At 39.6% G+C, this 17,776-nt stretch overlaps 2 protein-coding genes across 3 annotated transcripts in view; both read right to left on the bottom strand.

Moving 5' to 3' along the window:
- Nucleotides 1–6,310, bottom strand: part of LOC122830306 (dynein heavy chain domain-containing protein 1-like) — a 32,415-nt gene extending 26,105 nt beyond the window's left edge. The window contains exons 1-11 of one of the 2 annotated variants that reach the window (XM_044115549.1): nucleotides 6,230–6,310; nucleotides 4,616–5,032; nucleotides 4,220–4,405; nucleotides 3,930–4,133; nucleotides 3,646–3,756; nucleotides 3,348–3,504; nucleotides 2,995–3,246; nucleotides 1,600–1,740; nucleotides 1,416–1,509; nucleotides 599–729; nucleotides 270–513 (exon numbers count right to left, since the gene is read on the bottom strand). In XM_044115549.1, coding sequence (XP_043971484.1) covers nucleotides 270–513; nucleotides 599–729; nucleotides 1,416–1,509; nucleotides 1,600–1,740; nucleotides 2,995–3,246; nucleotides 3,348–3,504; nucleotides 3,646–3,756; nucleotides 3,930–4,133; nucleotides 4,220–4,405; nucleotides 4,616–4,956 — 1,861 coding nt within the window. In that variant the 5' untranslated portion in view covers nucleotides 4,957–5,032; nucleotides 6,230–6,310. Of the gene's footprint in view, nucleotides 1–269; nucleotides 514–598; nucleotides 730–1,415; nucleotides 1,510–1,599; nucleotides 1,741–2,994; nucleotides 3,247–3,347; nucleotides 3,505–3,645; nucleotides 3,757–3,929; nucleotides 4,134–4,219; nucleotides 4,406–4,602; nucleotides 5,033–6,229 lie in introns of those variants that run through there. The other variant, XM_044115550.1, reaches the window with a different exon arrangement.
- LOC122830308 (extracellular serine/threonine protein kinase FAM20C-like) overlaps nucleotides 1–15,920 on the bottom strand; it is a 44,223-nt gene extending 28,303 nt beyond the window's left edge. Inside the window, exons 1-8 of the mRNA XM_044115554.1 lie at nucleotides 15,845–15,920; nucleotides 13,881–14,384; nucleotides 12,491–12,666; nucleotides 10,113–10,191; nucleotides 9,316–9,408; nucleotides 8,991–9,106; nucleotides 8,648–8,828; nucleotides 7,578–7,687 (exon numbers count right to left, since the gene is read on the bottom strand). Coding sequence (XP_043971489.1) covers nucleotides 7,578–7,687; nucleotides 8,648–8,828; nucleotides 8,991–9,106; nucleotides 9,316–9,408; nucleotides 10,113–10,191; nucleotides 12,491–12,666; nucleotides 13,881–14,384; nucleotides 15,845–15,846 — 1,261 coding nt within the window. The 5' untranslated portion in view covers nucleotides 15,847–15,920. The remainder of the gene's footprint in view (nucleotides 1–7,577; nucleotides 7,688–8,647; nucleotides 8,829–8,990; nucleotides 9,107–9,315; nucleotides 9,409–10,112; nucleotides 10,192–12,490; nucleotides 12,667–13,880; nucleotides 14,385–15,844) is intronic.
- Nucleotides 15,921–17,776: the final 1,856 nt, after the last annotated feature.

Raw genomic sequence — 17,776 nt, 5'->3', positions numbered from 1 at the left:
TTTTGCGACAAATCAGGTTTAATGTATTGTTTGATGCAGATACCGCATGCAAATTTGCAAAATCAAATCAAGTTAAAAGGTCTTCAAATGTATTCACTGCTCTCTCTTTTTTCTTTTTTGCAGTTTTCAGTGCTTTACATTACTTAACATTTGGAAAGGTTTCCAAAACCCCAGAATATTAATATCCGACTTTCAGTTTACGAAACCACAAGTTGCAGTTTGAGGTTTTATGAAAAGGAAGCTTTTGTTTTCGCACAGTGAACACATACTTAGAGTTTGCTTTGTACTGGTAGAATGGATGACGATCAGATTGTTGGATGTGCGGCATGATGGGGTCACTGTCTGGACTCTCTGAGCCCAGCAGTGCAGCTGCTTAATGAGCTCCTCATACACAGACGCAGGCTGATCCTTAATGGTTTCCAGTAAGGCTGAACTCCACTGACTGACAAACAAATGGATGTTCTTCAACCATGAGTAATTCGCATAGAACTGTTCTATTTCTAGTTCGGAGTCCTGTTCCAAGAGACATGAAAAGATATGAACAGACTACTAATATTTAAGATTAGCTTCTAGTGATTGTAAAAACAGATGCTTTTACCTTGATGATCTTGGCATGCTCAGTATCAACTTGCTTTGTAACATCATTGATGTTGACGTACCACTCAAGCTGGGCTTTGGAAAGAGGAAAGTAGCAGCCATTCACCCTTTTACCATCCACTATCAAAGAAGCTGAATGAGAGAGATTGGTTGATCAATCACTGCAACTGTGTTTTTGTTTCTGGAGAACAATAAAAACTTGTCTTTCTTACAAAATTGCAACTCAAAGCTATGGAAGCTGAGAGTGGACATCTTTTGCATAAACGTTTTCCAGATGGTTTTCTGGAGATAAATTCATTTGCCAACGGTTGTCTCAGAATAAAGAGTTATCTCGATGGTTTCCTCAAGATGAGTGTTTTTCACAATGGTTTTCTCAAGTTAACGAGTTAATTTTATTATGTTTTTATTGAAATAAGTTAATTTCACAAAGGTTTTTTTCCAAATGAGTTAATTTTTCCGATGGTTTCTTAGAGATAATGAGTTATCCCTATGGTTTTCTTGAGATTAGTATTTTTCACAATGGTTCTCTCAAGATAACGAGTTAATTTCACAATGTTTTTATTGAGATAACTAGTTAATTTAGTTCTCTCGAATTAACAAGTTAATTGAGGTGTGTGTTAAACCTGAATCCATCTTTCAAATTCATGCCACTGGTGATAGGTTTACTTGAGAAAACCATCGGGAAATTACCGTAAGTCATCTCAAGAAAACCAAGGGAAAATAAGTATATGCAGAGCATGTCTGCTGCTGGCTTCCGTATAAAGCAACTGATGTTACTACAATACAACATTAATAGAAACAAAAAGAAATTACCGTACTTGTCTCAGTAGAATATTCATCAGAGGTTAAATCCTGATCCCAGTCACAGCCTCTGCTGCCAGTCTCCAGGAAGAATCCTAAATCGTCACATATCTGTCAGGGATGAAAAGAGTTGATGTCCATGCAACGCATATTCTAATTTAAATATCATAAAATTTGTATTGAAAATAAATGTTTAGCTACCTGAACAATGGTGTCAGCCCTCAGGAAGGAATTGGTCAGTGCTTTGTGAAACTCAGAGATTGGTGGGTCAGTGCTTAACTGACTATTGGTACTGAAACGCAACTCAGTGCGGAAGACACTGCGCCGCTGAGATGAAACTCTCTGAGAAACACATAATACAATAAACATCAGCGTACCAACTCCTAAAAGATGAGCTTCAGAATAGCTCTGTGTCCCCATTTATGTTAACAGGAGAAAAATGTGTCTTAGTTTTGAAAATAACTTTTAGAGGACATCACGTGAAAGTGGCTGGTGACTGGTGACTGGTTTTTTCCCAGTGTTAATTTCAAATGAAACGTTTGCTTTCCACAAAGGCCAGATTTGGGTAGTACACTACAAAAACCTAACATGTTACTCCACCTAAGCAGTGGATCTCTGCAATTGGTTGTGCCAAACTCTATAAACAAGAGTATATACAGGTTTCAGAAAGTCAAACTTAAGACCATTTTAATGCCACCATGAATGAAATTTAAGATTGAAAAAACTATAAATAAATGGAATATTAGAGGGATCCCTCTCTATTACCATCATCCGTAGCAAAAGCTATGAGATTTCTGGGCTCTGTTTGAAGCTCTTGGCAGTGGCTTTGCGCTTCTCACACTACATATGGCTCTCTACAACCTTAACACCGATAGCGCCAAGCTTTTTGTTTTCCATAGCACGCCAAGCATCATAATGGTAGGCAAAAGAAGTGAGCCAATGGAGGGGAAAAAATATGCCATCCAGCCAACTGGCAATAAGTCTGCTCTTGGCCATGATTTAAAAAAAAAAAAAGAAAAAAAGCTAGCTAGCAAGCACATATTAGCAGGTAGTAACCATTAGCTTAAACCGTCTTGACTTTAAATTTTAAAGTCCTAAATTTTAAAGTCGTCGAGACAATGATCACTGAAGCGTTTTTAAAAGCAGACCCACACATCCACATTGAAGGCTCTCAGGGAAAAATCCTCACTGTCCTCAGCTTCAGAGGACAGAGTGAATATCTTGGATTCATACATTTTTTAAATGAATCCAAGATATTATAAGACCTTATTTTTATAAACATGTATTTAAGACTTTTAAGACTTTTTAGGGAACCTGATAATTTGATGAGTTAAACAGTATTCTTTGAGATATTCAAAACCTAGAATACCTTTTTACAGCCTGACCTAACTCTAAACTGCTCCACAACTTTATCATTGCTCTGTTCATTGGCATTCATAATGCTGTTAGTCTCTCAAACAAATTCCTGAGTGACTGAATACGTTTGCATGCTCTCTCTTTACGTTAAAGTTTGTGCTTTTAACTTCACGCCGTATAAAAACATTTGTGCTACATGAATATTTTTGCAGTACAGTTTGTATTATATTCTCTTAATACCTTAAAGAATTTAAGAAAAGAATTGGCATCTTGCTGAACGACAGTAGCAAGATTCTGCATAATGATGTAATGGACCAGCAACGCAAAGTTTCCCAGTTTCTTCAAAGTGTTTTCTGACTGGGCCAGCTGTTTCTTTATGCTTTGCCGATGGGCCAAGAGCTTGCAAATGGCTTCAGAAGAATCCCTGATCTTTTTGGAAAGTTTTAGTTGCAACTGGAGCTCTTTGTGATTTTCGTAAGCCTCATCTTTTACCTGAAGATAAAAAAAGGTTTCATCAAAGAGTATTGGATGTTTTTTAATTAATAAAAGAAAAGCAATAAAAAAATTGCATCTTTTGTGGAACAAAGACATACCGAATTCAGAAGTGCGGCCTGATATTTGGATAACTTCTGTAGAGTCAGAAAACACTCATTGTTTTTCACCATCAGTACTTTGTTGAATTCTAGCAATGAAAAGCTTTTAGAATCATCCAAAGGCATCCAGTTTATTCCTTGGAGCTCCTCAATTACTCTGTAGGCACAGGGAGTGCAAAAGTGGCTAAAAAGTCAAATTTTGTTTGCTTCATCTAAGCGTTTGATACAGTTTGCATTCAACACAAGTGTTCCAGTATTATTTATATCACTATTCAAACTGATGTTACTCTTAACTTACCCAGACAACAGATGTAGAGCAGTTCTGAACTGAGGTACAGCTAAAAGAAGCAGGTCCTGAAGCTCGTCGCACTTGCGCCGAAAATTTATCCTGCGTACCGTCTTATGCCAGCTGCCACACCCAGCCAAGAGAAGATGAAAAGAAATACATATAAATAACGTTGGACATTATAGCCCAGCGGGTAGAAATAGGGGTTTTTAAAAATCGGCAGTCGGTGATTGGCCAGGAAGCTACGACTGGTGCACCCCCAGGAAGACAGACAAATTATTGTAGAAGCACTTTACCTGGAAAAAGTTTTGATCATTCTGAAGTTTTTGAAAAGACTGATTTTCTGCAAAGTCGTCCATAGCACGTACTCTCTGTACCACTCTCCAAGACTGACAGCTCCACCAAATCCTGTCGTTGTCACGTGAACCACAGAATTAGGGCAGAAAACGTAGTGGTCCGTTCCAGCATCTGTGGCCTGGACCACTTGCAGATCATAAGGCCTACAAATCAAAATTACACTTACACACTCATTTACATTTTAACTTTCAGCATTCAAGCAACAAAAGTAATCAAGTGTCAGTTCTACCTGTATGTATCCTCATGAATTTCCTTCAAGTAAAACAGTTCCTGCAGGCCTTTCCTTTCTACAAACAAATGAAAAACCTCTATGCCAGTCATAGGATATGCATTTTGTTTAGTTCCTTTTGCAGTTTTCAATTTTTTTCTGCCCTGCCCCTCTGACGCATGGATCGATTCCTCATCTGCTGCAAAACTGAAGCAACAAGGAAGAATCAACAAATGAAAAACTCCTTTAGGACTCAAAGGGGAAAATCTTGAGCCTTTGAGATTGATCAGATTTTCATGAAAGGATTTCAGTTAGAAATATAACCTTCTGTTCAGCATTACGCCATTAAATGCTCAGCATTTAGACACAAAAATGCTATTTAATTTTTTTCTTTTTTTACCTACCAAAGAATATTACCTCTCTGCTTTCAGCTGAGCGATTCCAGTGGGGGTGTCAGCTCTTAAGGCAGGGGTCACTGGTCGAAGTCCTTCAGCCCATTTTGCCTCAGCTATGGCTCTCTGTGAACCAGCATGACCGATGAGATGCGGTGGTTTCCACAACAACTCGGGTTTGTTAGATGGAAGGTTTTCGGTGAAAGACGAGAAACTGAAAAGGTCCTTCGACCCAGAGGATGTTGGGAAGGATTTCTCAGAGAACAGAGGCAGTAAAGTTCTTTCAGGGGACTGGGCCTTTTTTCTAACTATGGGTCCACACTTTGATTTGTCTCTATGATACATCGGAGAAGAGCCATCAAACATGCTGCTGATTTGTTTGTGTACACCATTAGCCGGTGTGAGAATAACAAAATAGACCTTGAATTGCAACAGTCAGTTTCTGTAGGGAATTAAAAGAAATGAGAAAAGGTTACAGTAGCCATACACAGCATTGCAGATGAAGTTGAAACAAAAGTGCACATGATTTTCAATATTTTTAGCAAATACAAATCTGAAAAGTTTTTACTTGTTTGCCCTGAATCAATGCTTTGTATTATTGCCATTTGCAGCTGCAGGTGTTATGGGGTATCTTGTCACACTAAAATCCCTGCTAATTTATGCTTTCAAAAAAGCTCAAGCTTAATCAGATTGGATGGAAAGTGTGTGTAAACACAAATTTCAAGTCTTGTGTCATTCTAACATATGAATTATGCTTCTAGTCCAACCTTTGCTGCTCCAGCTTTATGTTTAATATTTCTATTCTGTCAGGAGGTGAACCTACACCCTCATACATCTGTGTGTTTTTAAAAGCTTGGGATATTTTTTTATCCAATATGAAGTTTTGTTCTCTAACAAATTAATTAAATTGTTTATTCACCTGAAGGCAGGTGACAATATTACCTTCAGAGAGTAGTAAGGTATATATCCCAACATCTTTTAGAGTTTTGGAATATCTTAAAAGATACTGAACCATTTCCACATCACACTTTCCAGATTGTTATTTGGAAGAAATTGTCTATAGCACGTATCCTTTGCCTTTCTCTACTTCATGTTAGCGCACCACATAATATCACAGAAAAATACATGAAAGTTTGTGGCAAAGTGTGAAAAAGTTCCGAGAGTGAGAATTTGGTTGGCACTGTAGCTTTAAAGATTTAAATTAAATATATAGTCAACTAAGCAAGATGAACGTAATATTTAAACGAAGAATGGCAGAGTTTGGTTAAATTATTGACAAGCATTAACTACCCTGTAGTCGTAGCACAACACCTGTGCTACTACATTTAGATTCTTCCACTAAATAGCGCTGGGTTTTTTTCAGTAGTTTACAGTAGTTTTGTCTATTACCCATCACTACTGCGTGACCAAATTTACCATTCTAAGCTAAATGTGAGTTTTCACTCCGCTTAGCTAATTATGCTAACAGACGACGACTCGCAGAAAAAAATAATAAAAAAGCTTATGAGTGTCTGCAAATAAAAAAATTAAATAAAGTGCCAATTTTAAACTTGAACGATAACTTGAAACATAACACGCTCTCGCTAACAAATTACAAATAAATAAATGAAAAGGACACTTTAGCAACTTTCTTTCTTACCTGCGCAGAAAAATGTTGTGAGGGAACCACGGCGACAAACTCGTTGTTATGGTAACGCGCAGTGAATTCTGTTGACGTGAGGTTGTCAGGCGTTGAAGGTTACGTGAAAACAGACCTGTAGCCTTCATTTTTTTTAAAAAAATTCTCGTTTCATCCCTTGTTCGAGAAGTTTCTTATGCACTTGTTGGAATTGTAATACATTTGCTCATTACAGTTGGAGTATACTTGTTTTCAGAAACCGTTCTCCGTTTATAGTGATTCACGTTTTACTGTGACAGCCAATGTTTGGAAAACGCTGACCAATAAAGTTTTGAGAAAAAACTTTAGACAATCTTTTGAAAACAAGTCCCACTTATTATCAGAAGAAAAGTGTGGGAAGAAAATAAAAAGTTGAGTTTACATTATAATTTATATGTTTTATGTAAAGGATGAGTTTTTTTTATTTATTTCAATTAGGACGTGTATATTTATTTATTTACATTCAGTCATGAATTACTTATATCACTCTTAGGTATATTTTATACATTTTATCTCTTAAAATGTATAAAGGTGTTAAATATTAATAATCCTAATTATTAATATTTAACACCTTGGATGGAGTAGCTGGCCAACTAATAAGCAATTTCCCCTCAGGGATCAGTAAAGTACATCCTACTTTATTTTGGTGAACTTCAGGGAGGCATGAAGCAATAATGAAAAGTTGCTAAGAACAGACTCTACCTAAACGCTACAAAAATTGAATGCTTAATTTTTTTTTCCACATTGTTATACTCATTTAGTTTTGAACTGCTGCTTATAAAGTTGAAATGTACACACAGCTTTTCATTACTGCTCCATGACTCTATGAAGCTCTCAAAAATCTAATAGATTCGTATAAAAAGCTTGAAATGTTTTGATGTCATCCGTCTAGACAGCATTCAGATCAAGTCTGTTTGTCACCTTGAGTCTTTCTTTTTTTTATTACAGTGGCTGTAAAAAGTAATTTTCAATCTGAGGCCGGTGCTAATATCATAACGGAGTTCTCTCAGTCTTGCTGCAGATCAAAGAAACTGGGCAACTACAGGGACACTTATTTTAATTTGTGTATGTGTTACCTCATACTTGCCCAGGAGGCGGGGTCGCTGCAAAGCCAATGACCCAATGCCACGGACTGGGCTTCTAACATTTTCTGACATTAAAAAGTGATTTAGCTGCTTTCTATCTTTAGTAAAAATACTAAGTAACTAGAATGCAAGTAGTTGAATTAATGTTTTCTGACAGGTTCTGATGAGTTGGTTGGGACTGGATGGGATATGAACAAACTGAATTAAGCTGTAGTGTAAAGCAGCTCTGTCTTGAATAAACATACTCATCAAGAAATCCAACACGACCAAATCTATGAAGTCCACCAGTCTTGTGCCTTTGTCATATGGAGGGGTCTTCTTCACGTTCACGCAGTAATTAGGATCTGTTTCCCATCTGAAACACACGGAAAGTCATATTTTCTTAAAAAAAAAAAAAAGACGATACTTCCTTAGCATTAGGGAAATCGTAGGACAATTCTGCAAAAAAAAAAAAAAACTCTGTGAGTTTATTCCCAAAGGATATTTTTAGATTAATCTTAAAGAATTTTCTAGAAAAACTTGGAAATTTCAGAGTTTCAAAAATGAAAAATGTCAGACTTTTGAAACTCTGAAAATTTCCAAAAGCTGAATTTTTTTTCACTCTTGAAACTCAGAAACAACCAAGTTTTTTCCAGCAAAATTTTATGCGCAGAAAATTTTGTATGTAAACTTTTTAATTTAAACTCAGAAATGTCCCTGTTTTTTTCTAGAACATTTCTGACATTAATCTCAATTTTTTTTGTCTTAAATTTACTCCTTCTCTTTTTCTAACTACAATACGCCATCTTGTAAATTCTTTTTTTTTTCTTTCAAAAACAAACACTCGCTCACAGACTGAAATCTCAATCCATTTGGTATGATGTGAAGTTCCTCAGGGGCTGCACAGTGGCACAGTTGGTAGAGCTGTTGCCTTGCAGCAAGAAGGTTCTGAGTTTGATTCCCGGCCCGGGGTCTTTCTGCATGGAGTTTGCATGTTCTCCCTGTGCATGGTGGGTTCTCTCTGGGTTCTCCGGCTTCCTCCCACAGTCCAAAAACATGACTGTCAGGTTATTTGGTCTCTCTAAATTCTCCCTAGGTGTGAGTGTGTGTGTGAATGGTTGTGTGTCCTGTCTGTTTTCTGTGTTGCCCTGCGACAGACTGACGACCTGTCCAGGGTGAACCCGCCTCTCGCCCGGAACGTTAGCTGGGGATTGACACCAGCAACCCTCCTGACCCCATTAGGGACAAGGGTGAACAGAAAATGGATGGATGGATGGATGGATGGATGGATGAAGTTCCTCATTGTAAACAGCTCGACTTTTCCGGGTCTACTTACTGCGCCAGCTTGCTGCGGCTGTAGGAGCGTCTCCATGGAGACCTCCAGCTCCTGCGTTTGGCCAGGGACAGGTCTGGCAGCATCACGGCCAGCGAGGCCTCCAGGTCCTGGGGGGTTCCACACACCGCGTGCTCCGTGGAGCAGTAGTAGGAACACTGGCCATAGAAGCACACATTGCCCACTAGAGGGAGAAAGAGACGCACAAACAAGAAAAATGAAAAAGAGACACCAATGTCAAAGCGAGAAAAGAAAAAGAAGAAGTAGAGAGGACTCGCGTGGTTTACATTCAGAATTTCAAAGGCCTTGCAAGCGGGCTGCATGAATAATTGAGGAGTGTGTGTACCGGGGGAATTAAAGAAGGTTTTTGCCAATTTGCGGTCAGTTGTGACATCTTTGATCTCCTTCACCACGTCCACCAGCCTCCCGACTGCAGGAGGGACTCTCCGGTAGCCCAGGATCCTGCAGAGAGATGAAGAGGAGGACGAGAAGGAAGACAAGTACAGAAAGGAACGACATAAGAGGGCGGGGAAGGGAAGGGGAGAAAGATCTGAGACGCAGCGTTACGTAACACGCGTTCATTAAGTCAATACATCATGTCGCTGTTTAATTGACGACACACGTCGTGGCAGCGGGGCGGATTTATGGGCTTTAATTAAGCGATTCTCTACCTGTCCAGATGAAAGGCGGCAATTTCCGCGTTGTGTCGCTCAAAGTCGGAGAAGTAGTAAAGGTTGTAGTTGGTCTCTTCGTCTCTCTCCTGTCTGTTCGGGAAAAGAAGAATTCACTTATGCAGGTTCTAGTAAATTCTACTCAATTCTTCTGGTTCTGTTTGACACAATCTGTCTAATCCAATAATTTAGATCCAAACCCTAAAGGTAACACTAGGCCATTTGAAATAAAGGAGAGCCTGGGCAGTCACAGTCGGTGGCCTTAGAGTGCAACATAATTTGTCTCTCTTTGTATCTTTAAGGATTTCCTGTTGAGTTTGTTCCAGGAGAACTTACATTTTGAAATATATTTTATCGCCATATATTCTAGGGGTGCACCGATTGCAGTTTTCCTACCTGCTGATATCAATTTTTTTGTTTTTCTTTTGTCTGAAATGTCACTGAAATACTTGTGTATATTTACTTTCTAGGAGTACCAATAACTGTGAAGGGGTCACCCCCCTATGATGCTTCCTCTGTCCAGCAGTTTTCCAACTGCTTTTTTGTATTATTATTATTATTATTCAGGGGTTTTTTTTTTCATTCTGTCTTTGCTTATTCTGTCTTTGGGATGCGGTACACTGCAGCTATATAACCTCCCTTTGGGGAATGAATAATAGATGAGATTGGATTGCCTTCCAACAATGCTCTTCCTTAAATCTGGTGTTTATTTACTGGAGCCATTTCAAGAAGCTTACATTTAGTGCAGGCTTTGCTAAATGGTCAATGTGGGGATTTTTTTTCCTTCTCCAACTCACTTCTTGGGCTTGAACAGAGCCTGTCCGTAGTTGGGAAACGACATTACCAGCTTCAGTTGCGTCCCCCCGGACTTCTGCACTGAAAAACAAGCACAGAGAGCGTTACCATCGCAACACACACACACACACACACCCTTACGCACGCCCGCACACATACACACACACACACGTCTTCTGCTGCTTTCATTGTGGCTTTCTTCCCAATTTCCTCCTGAGTTTCCCAAACACATTAATTCCCAATAGTTACATAATTGTTGCAGATTATGCTTTTTCTTTGCTTTTGCTCTAGGCTTAGAATGTTCCCATATTTCTAGATAAACCTAAACAGGAGTGTGTTTAGTTATCCACGGGTTTGCAGTGCAGTGTCCCTAATCGGGACATTTGGAGCTGACTCTGATCATTATGACCGTAGGCCATTAAAAATGAGTTTCTGTTGTATTTGCTGAATGAGAGACGCCTGTCAAATAGGCGTTTTCAAAGGTGATCATGACTACCAGCACTTTGCCCTGAGTCCTAATATCTCTGTAATTCTAAAGTTCTTGTACTGTTTTCTGAAATGCACTCAATACAGGTGAGTGGAAGAGCAAGGATTTTGTCTCCTGTGGTCGTTTCTCTCACTATTTCCCTTCTGTTAAGGGCACATTAACACTGCTACTTGAAGTTCATTCAATTTGTTTACTAAAACAAATAAAGCCAAATACAAATCTGGCTTTATTTGTAAGAGAAAATGTCTGTGAGCAGCAATGTTCAAGCTTTGACCGACGTTCCAAGTCAGGACTTTGACTGGGCCATTTTAAAGGGCAGGGCAGACTGGTGACGTAAAGACGCCTGTCAAAAAATACACACATCTTTATGTCACATGTTTGCTCTTATGTATTATGAAACAAGCAACACACATCAGCATTTCAGCTACTGTGGTTGTTTTTCTGTGCTGCTTTGGTAATTCTTCCTCTATGGTTGCATTGAAGCAGTGTCTCTGATGGGAAAATACTTCAAAATGTACAAAGTCAGATACGTTTTTGAGAAAGAGAAATAATAAGACATTTATGACCTAATATGTTGTTATTTAAAAACATGGGCAAAAAAACCATTACCTTCGGACTTGTTTTATCTCTCTGGTGTGAAATCAAGCTTAGGATGATACTAAGCTAATGTTTGCAACCCTCCCACAGTCTTAGCACGACGCTCAGGAGGAACGCGGCAGATGTCACGGTCAGACAGCAGGGAAGTGAGGAGGGAGGGTGAATGTCCCATCAGGCCGTCAGTTCCAGAAACCACACACAAAGAAAACCTCATAAAAGAGTGTGACCCCGCTAGACTGCGCACATGGCAAAATCTCTTAAGATTGTTGGAGAGTTAAAATATTTGTGTAGGAAATATTTAATGCAATGTAGTGGTATAAATAATTTACTTTTAGGTTTTTTATGATGCACAACGCCATTTCTCATAAGTGGATAAATGTGTTTAAATAAAACCCACAGAAGTATAGCAGTCTGTTCTAGTCTAGTAGTTCAGTACACCATTTCATACACATTGCCTTCAAAATATAAATGTATCTTTATTTAAACCATTCTATTGTACGTAGTTCTGAATGTATTAATCTCCATCCATCTTCCCATCCCCCACATCCACACAGCATGATGCATCATGCATGTTTTTTTACATTTTGCATGGAGCTCAAAGAATTTTGGTTTTGCAAGCCATTCCATAAACACGTGTTAGATTGTCCAAACTTTTTTCTACCATAGCGATGCTTATGCAGAGGATAATTTCAGCTACCTTTTAAGAAACACTCTGGTCGAGATCTGGATTTCGTGATTAACCTCAAAAGGGTTCAGCCAAATAATAACAATAAAAACTTCAACAGTGAAGAAACTTGCATGACTGACTCAGAGAAGTTTGCTGCAAAGCCAGCAACTCATGTATTCCCGGTGATCATCTGCTGAACCCTCTTCCATCTGCGTTGAACCTCAAAGATCCTCCCCAAGCTTCAGTCTCTCTCATTTGTGAAGAACTTCAAAGTCCTGTTTGAAAGTCTAGCCCCAAACCTCAGGTGTTGCAGGAATACCAGAACCCTCCTTTTCAGCCTGACTCTTTACTCTCTGCGGCCCCTAGTTTGCCACCACACATTTTGCTAAGAATATCAATGACGTTTCCGTTTATAATCACAGCGGGTTCTGATTCAAAGGTCTATCCATTTGAATTAAAATCAGTACATTTTTTTAATTCTTTGCTTAAATATTCTCTCCTTGCCTGGAAATTCAGCCAAGACGCCTGATTGGGGGTGTAAAGCTTCAGCCCGTCTGCTTTAATTATTCAGCAGGAGAGAAAAAGAACACTGCATAAATATGGAAAGCCAACACTGCACATGTCCCTACCTGCGCTGACGATGCGATGCGTGGCGAGCTGCTGGGTTAAAGGCTCCATGTTGGGGTCCTGGTGTGGGTAGAGCTCCCAGCGTGTGATGCCCAGATGAAAGCGTAACCATGGAGGCTGGCTGCTAACGCTGCTGTTCCACTGGACATTGTCATATATGTCTTGAGTGTCGCTTTCCCTGTAAAAATAAAAAAAAATCTAAAAAACATACCTCTTCCAAACAGCTTCAGAGCTGTCATGCTATGCAAACACCTGCAATACTTCAGGCCTGTGTTTGACAAACTGTGGTATGGCTACCACTGGTGAAACTTGGCTAGCTTTAGCTTTAGAGGAAAATACTCCAAGAATCTTCTAGAATGTGAACTGAAAACATCTGCTGGCGGATACTTATGCTGCCGACTATTTATCTTTGACACATTGATGTGGATGAAGGAATAACATCACACCCAACCAAGATTAGTCCTGCTTGCCCGTTGGATTTAGCAAAGGTTTAACTCAATGACTAGGATGTTAGCAAAACATGCTAGCAAACTCTACATTTTAGGCTTTCTACACCAAAACAACATGTTCAAATGGAGGTTGCACATATGAGTGGGAAAGTTTGAATGAGATTCAAATTGCCAGAAGCACACGAGTAGTTTATTACACACATTAATTGTGGCTATCAACACATGGCAGCCATATTGGTCTTTGCTGAGAAACTCCTCTCTTTCCTGCTTGGTGACTTGATTTTAGGGGGCCTCCCTGTATATTTATATGACTAGTCACTTGAGAATGTTTACTTAAAATATGCAAATAGATAGGATTTTTGTTCTTTTTGTGACAAACCCATAACAAAAGAACACATCCAACTCCTTCTGCAGTGTTATACTACATATCTAAACTAGGGATACACAATATATCGGTATCAACGTCGGTATTGGCTGATGCTTCCAATTTGTAAAATATCAGTATCATTCAGAAGAGTAAAACTGGGCAGATATTGAAACCCAATGTTGACTTTCATCTTGTTGCCATTTGTATTTCAGACAGGAGAGGAATGTGACCATTTGGGATCTGTTTGGTCATGTGACAATGATAGTGATACAGCATAGGATTATGGGTTGTTTAAAGGAGCAGTAATATTGTTTTTATTTTGAGCTACAGCTGTATGAGCTCCTTCTCAGTGCCATGTGAACTGTGTCTGCTCCCTGCAGTCTGACCCATCTGGTAGAATCTCCCACTGTACATGCGAGGAATAAGCTAGGAAACTTAGTTAACTGTAAGTAAAATTACACATATAAAAGGACAGAGTAGATGTGTTTAAGGTTTCATTTGCCTCATCTCTATCTCTCTCTCTCTTCAACCTGGAAATTCTCAGATTATTTCTTCTCTCAACACTATAACACTGACCACATCTGGGAGCTCCTCTGACTCGGTTTGATCTTTGGTTTCACTTTCAGAAGCCAGTCGTCCTCGGGAACAGCCGGCCTGGACGTGTTGTAGAGCGGATGGTCGAACAGCGCCTTCAGCTTCAACATGTCGGACTCCCAGCGTTCCGTTTGGTTGGCATTGCTCTCTGTGTTGTTCTCCGTCGCTCGTTTATCTCCTTTCCATGTCAAGCGTTTGTAAGGAAGCCTTTGAACGTTCACTTTTGCTTCCCTTCTGCCGTCTTGATTGGAAGAATTCCCCTGAAGGGCGTCTGTTGGTGGCTCCGCGTGCCCTCCGTCCCTCGCCGAGGCGTTGGCGTTGCGCGCCAAAACCCTGAAGTGCATCTCGGGTGGCAGCGGGGCGTCACAAGGCAGGTGAGGGATGGAAAGTGTGACGAGCGCCAGGAGGAGGTGGAGGAAAACGGTCATGAAGGCCAAGGAGAGACAGATTGTCCTGGAGCGACGCCACATGCGCCTTGTCATCCTCCTGGAAAGACAGACAAGCGGGTCAAAGGGATAAGAAACAGCTGGGACACTAAAAGATACACAAACAGTAGGGTCTGAATGAGTAAAAATAAACAGCAAAAGTAGTCATACCTCTTTAGACTCTCATTTCAGAATAATAAAGCCTTATTGGATTGCATGTGGCAGAACAACACAAGGATACTTGTGGAGGGGAAGAAAATAATACATGTTTTTCAAAGTGTGTTAGCATTACTTTATGTTCCAATTACCCTAAATCTGGGGTGTCTAACATGCAGCCTAGGGGCCATCTCTGGCCCCATACATTAATTTTTTGTGGCTGCCAGCTGCAGTTTTTGCCCATCCAGGTACAGGCACAAGTAGTTGATTCAAATGGAGACTTTTTATTTTTAAATCGGGGTCAGGGTTTCACCCAGTGTAAAACTGGTGGGCTACCAGACTTTACTTGTGTCCCCCCCCAGGCTTAGTATTGTTTAACCCAAAGAAAGTGAAACAAATCCTGTTCTTACCATTTGCTCAGCTGAGTCAAAAACTATTTGGAAACCTGGATGTCTTTCTGTCTGTCTTTCCCCACGTGACAAAACGTTTGAAACTGATTGTAACTCACTGCCTTATGAAGTCGTCTAATTATTAAATACAGTCCATGCAATTTACCTCAGAAAACAAATACAACTGCTCTGTGAAGACCTCAGAGATTTGTAAGAGAAAATTAGCAAACAAATAGCAATGAATGCTAGAAGTTACTCTGGTCAGACACATGGTGGTGGTAGCATCATGCTGTGGATGTCCACTTCTTCAACAGACACAAGTAAACAAACAGAGTTCAGCAGCAGTTAAAACAAAACAAGAAAACAACCTATAAACATGCAACAAGAGCTTCGATAGAAGGATTTTGTTCAAATTTATTCACATCTTAGAATGGTCCAGTCAAAGTCCACATATAAATTAAATTGAAATTCCGTGGAAAGACTTGAAAATTGTTCTCACACATGACCTAGATAATCTGACTGACTTTAATTTATTGTGAAGAAAAAGGAAATAGGCAGGAAAAACAGCAAAGCTATGGACACAGAGTAACCAAAAGCACTTCATTAAAATTTGCAGTAGGTTCTCCAAAATGAATGCCTTCCTGGTCACACATTATATATTCCGTCAATATAAGAAACATGCACTGTTTTGTGTTGCTTTATCATGCAAAAATCCCCATATGTTGCATCGTGGTTGTGATTTGGAAAGTTTTGTAAATGTTAATGTTCTCTGGATGTGTTAGCAAAGCGCCTGATGTTTGGACAAAAACAGAAAGAGCAAACATGCAAAGAACAAAATCAAAACTAAACCAAAACTGTGATCAGAATTTTAACAAGGTCTTTAAGATTTCTTTTTTCCTTCTAAATCTGAATCTAAATCTAAATCTTTTAACATCCAGAGTAAAAAGGCAAGGCATGCTACAGGAGACATACTCACATGTTTCTTTGTTTTACCACTTATCTGCTCGTACTGGTGTCTTTTCCAGAGGTACGACTAGACACTGTGTTGCACCTGGGTTCCATTCGTCACATCTTTCTCTATTTTTTTCTCTAACTTCACAGAATTGCAAGTTGGGAGGGCTGCCAGGTTAGAGTGATCTGGGCACAGATCAATGTGTTTGCTCATTACTCTTTAAAACTGTTTGTCTTATGTAATGTGACTTCTCTCTGTTTTTTTTTTTTTTGTTGTTGTTTTTTTTAATGCCTGACACACATGAATTATTGAATACGCAACTTATTTCATCTGTTAAACCCAACATGCAACCCAGAAGATTTTATTTATTACAAGAGACATTATTTACATTTGAATACAAATGTAGTCTTAATCTATTTAAGCTTCCACAGCAGCCATTGACAAAACGATGAATATTTCACCACTCGCGGTCAGTCTCGCACGCATTCAGAAATTTAAATCGACTCCATTCACGAACCGTGCGCATACAAAAACTTTGGTTTTTTTTCCTCTTTGCTGAGCAGCTGCAATGAACCTGCAGCTCTCAAAGCAGCTGCAGAGAAAACCAGAAAACCAGCAAGAGAAAGGAAACATTAGTTTAAAAATTATATATATATATATATAAAGCATTTAAGCAAAGCAGCTGTCAACCAGAAGAGCTGGGAGACAGAGGCTTCATGTTCTGCGTTGAGACTTCATCAGGCTCGCCAGGCCTCATTGAGGATCCCTAAAGATACGGCGCTCTTGTGAAGTCGGGCTCTTTAATATGTGTGTGTGTGTGTGTGTGTGTGTTGCTGCATGTTTTATAACTGCGCGGGTGCTCGCTCAGCTCGCTCCACGTGCTGCGTGTCGTGGCCATGTGACACTCTTGAGAACATATTGATGAGAAATCACAGCGTGCGAGTCATTTAATATCAGCTCAAAGCACTAGACTTTTTTTTTTTTTTTTCCTCACAGTTGGTCACATTCATTCATTATTCACCGACATTTGTAAAGAAACATCATAAATGAAGCTGGGTAACAACATGTTTTGAATGCAAACTAATATGCAGACCACAGGAGATTTGAATAAATATTCCATTTTAAAAAAAAACAAACAAACATAAAACCAACAAAACTGAAGGACTCACAAACACCTCCTCACCTCGAAGGACTGTGAACGCAGCCAGAACTCGGTTGGTAATTATTTCAGTGTTTGCAAAAAAACAAGTCGATATCAAGAAGAGAAATCTATGGGCTTAAGAGTTTCCAATAGCGCTGGGTTTCTGTGCAGGATAACCAAATATGAGCATTGCAGTTTACACAGGCACTTCTAGAGTTTGCCAATAAAAAGTAGACATTAAAAACTCTTTGTTCTGTAATACCATAGGACTTGGTCGTGTTTAGGACATGTGACCTGAAGGTCATTGCCATGGCAGCAAAGGAGATGCCTGTGGGTGGCCAGATTTGTTGATCCGGATGGAGTCACTGAGACGGCTATGAGAGTTGCTTCGCCCGGTCTTGATGTGTTTGATGGATCTGGAGAAAACTCCCACGCTGAGGGTCTTTGTGGGGTCATGCTTCAGGAACACAGGGTCTGTACGCATCGTCTTTAACATCAACCCTTCTAAGTTCAACTCAACGCCTCCTGTGGTTGATTTAAGGCTCCCATGTGTCCAAAGCAACTGTCTCAACTATGATTCCTGAATAGTTGGCAGCAGATCGGAGACGGGTCCAAACTTTGTGGGTTTGAGACTGAACTGTTACGAGGCTAATGAGTTAGCAACCCAGTAGCTACCACACCAGCAAGCAGGATCAAACACATAAGCTTAGTCCTGGTGTGATCAAGGCACAGGAAGTCAGTGACAAACCAACAAGTATCCAGACTCCATTTCACAAATTAAAATAACCGGATGGACCAGGAGAACAACAGGAAAA

This window comes from Gambusia affinis, linkage group LG04 (assembly GCF_019740435.1).
Source record: "Gambusia affinis linkage group LG04, SWU_Gaff_1.0, whole genome shotgun sequence".
Taxonomy (NCBI): domain Eukaryota; kingdom Metazoa; phylum Chordata; class Actinopteri; order Cyprinodontiformes; family Poeciliidae; genus Gambusia; species Gambusia affinis.
This window is presented reverse-complemented; position numbering and strand designations above follow the sequence as displayed.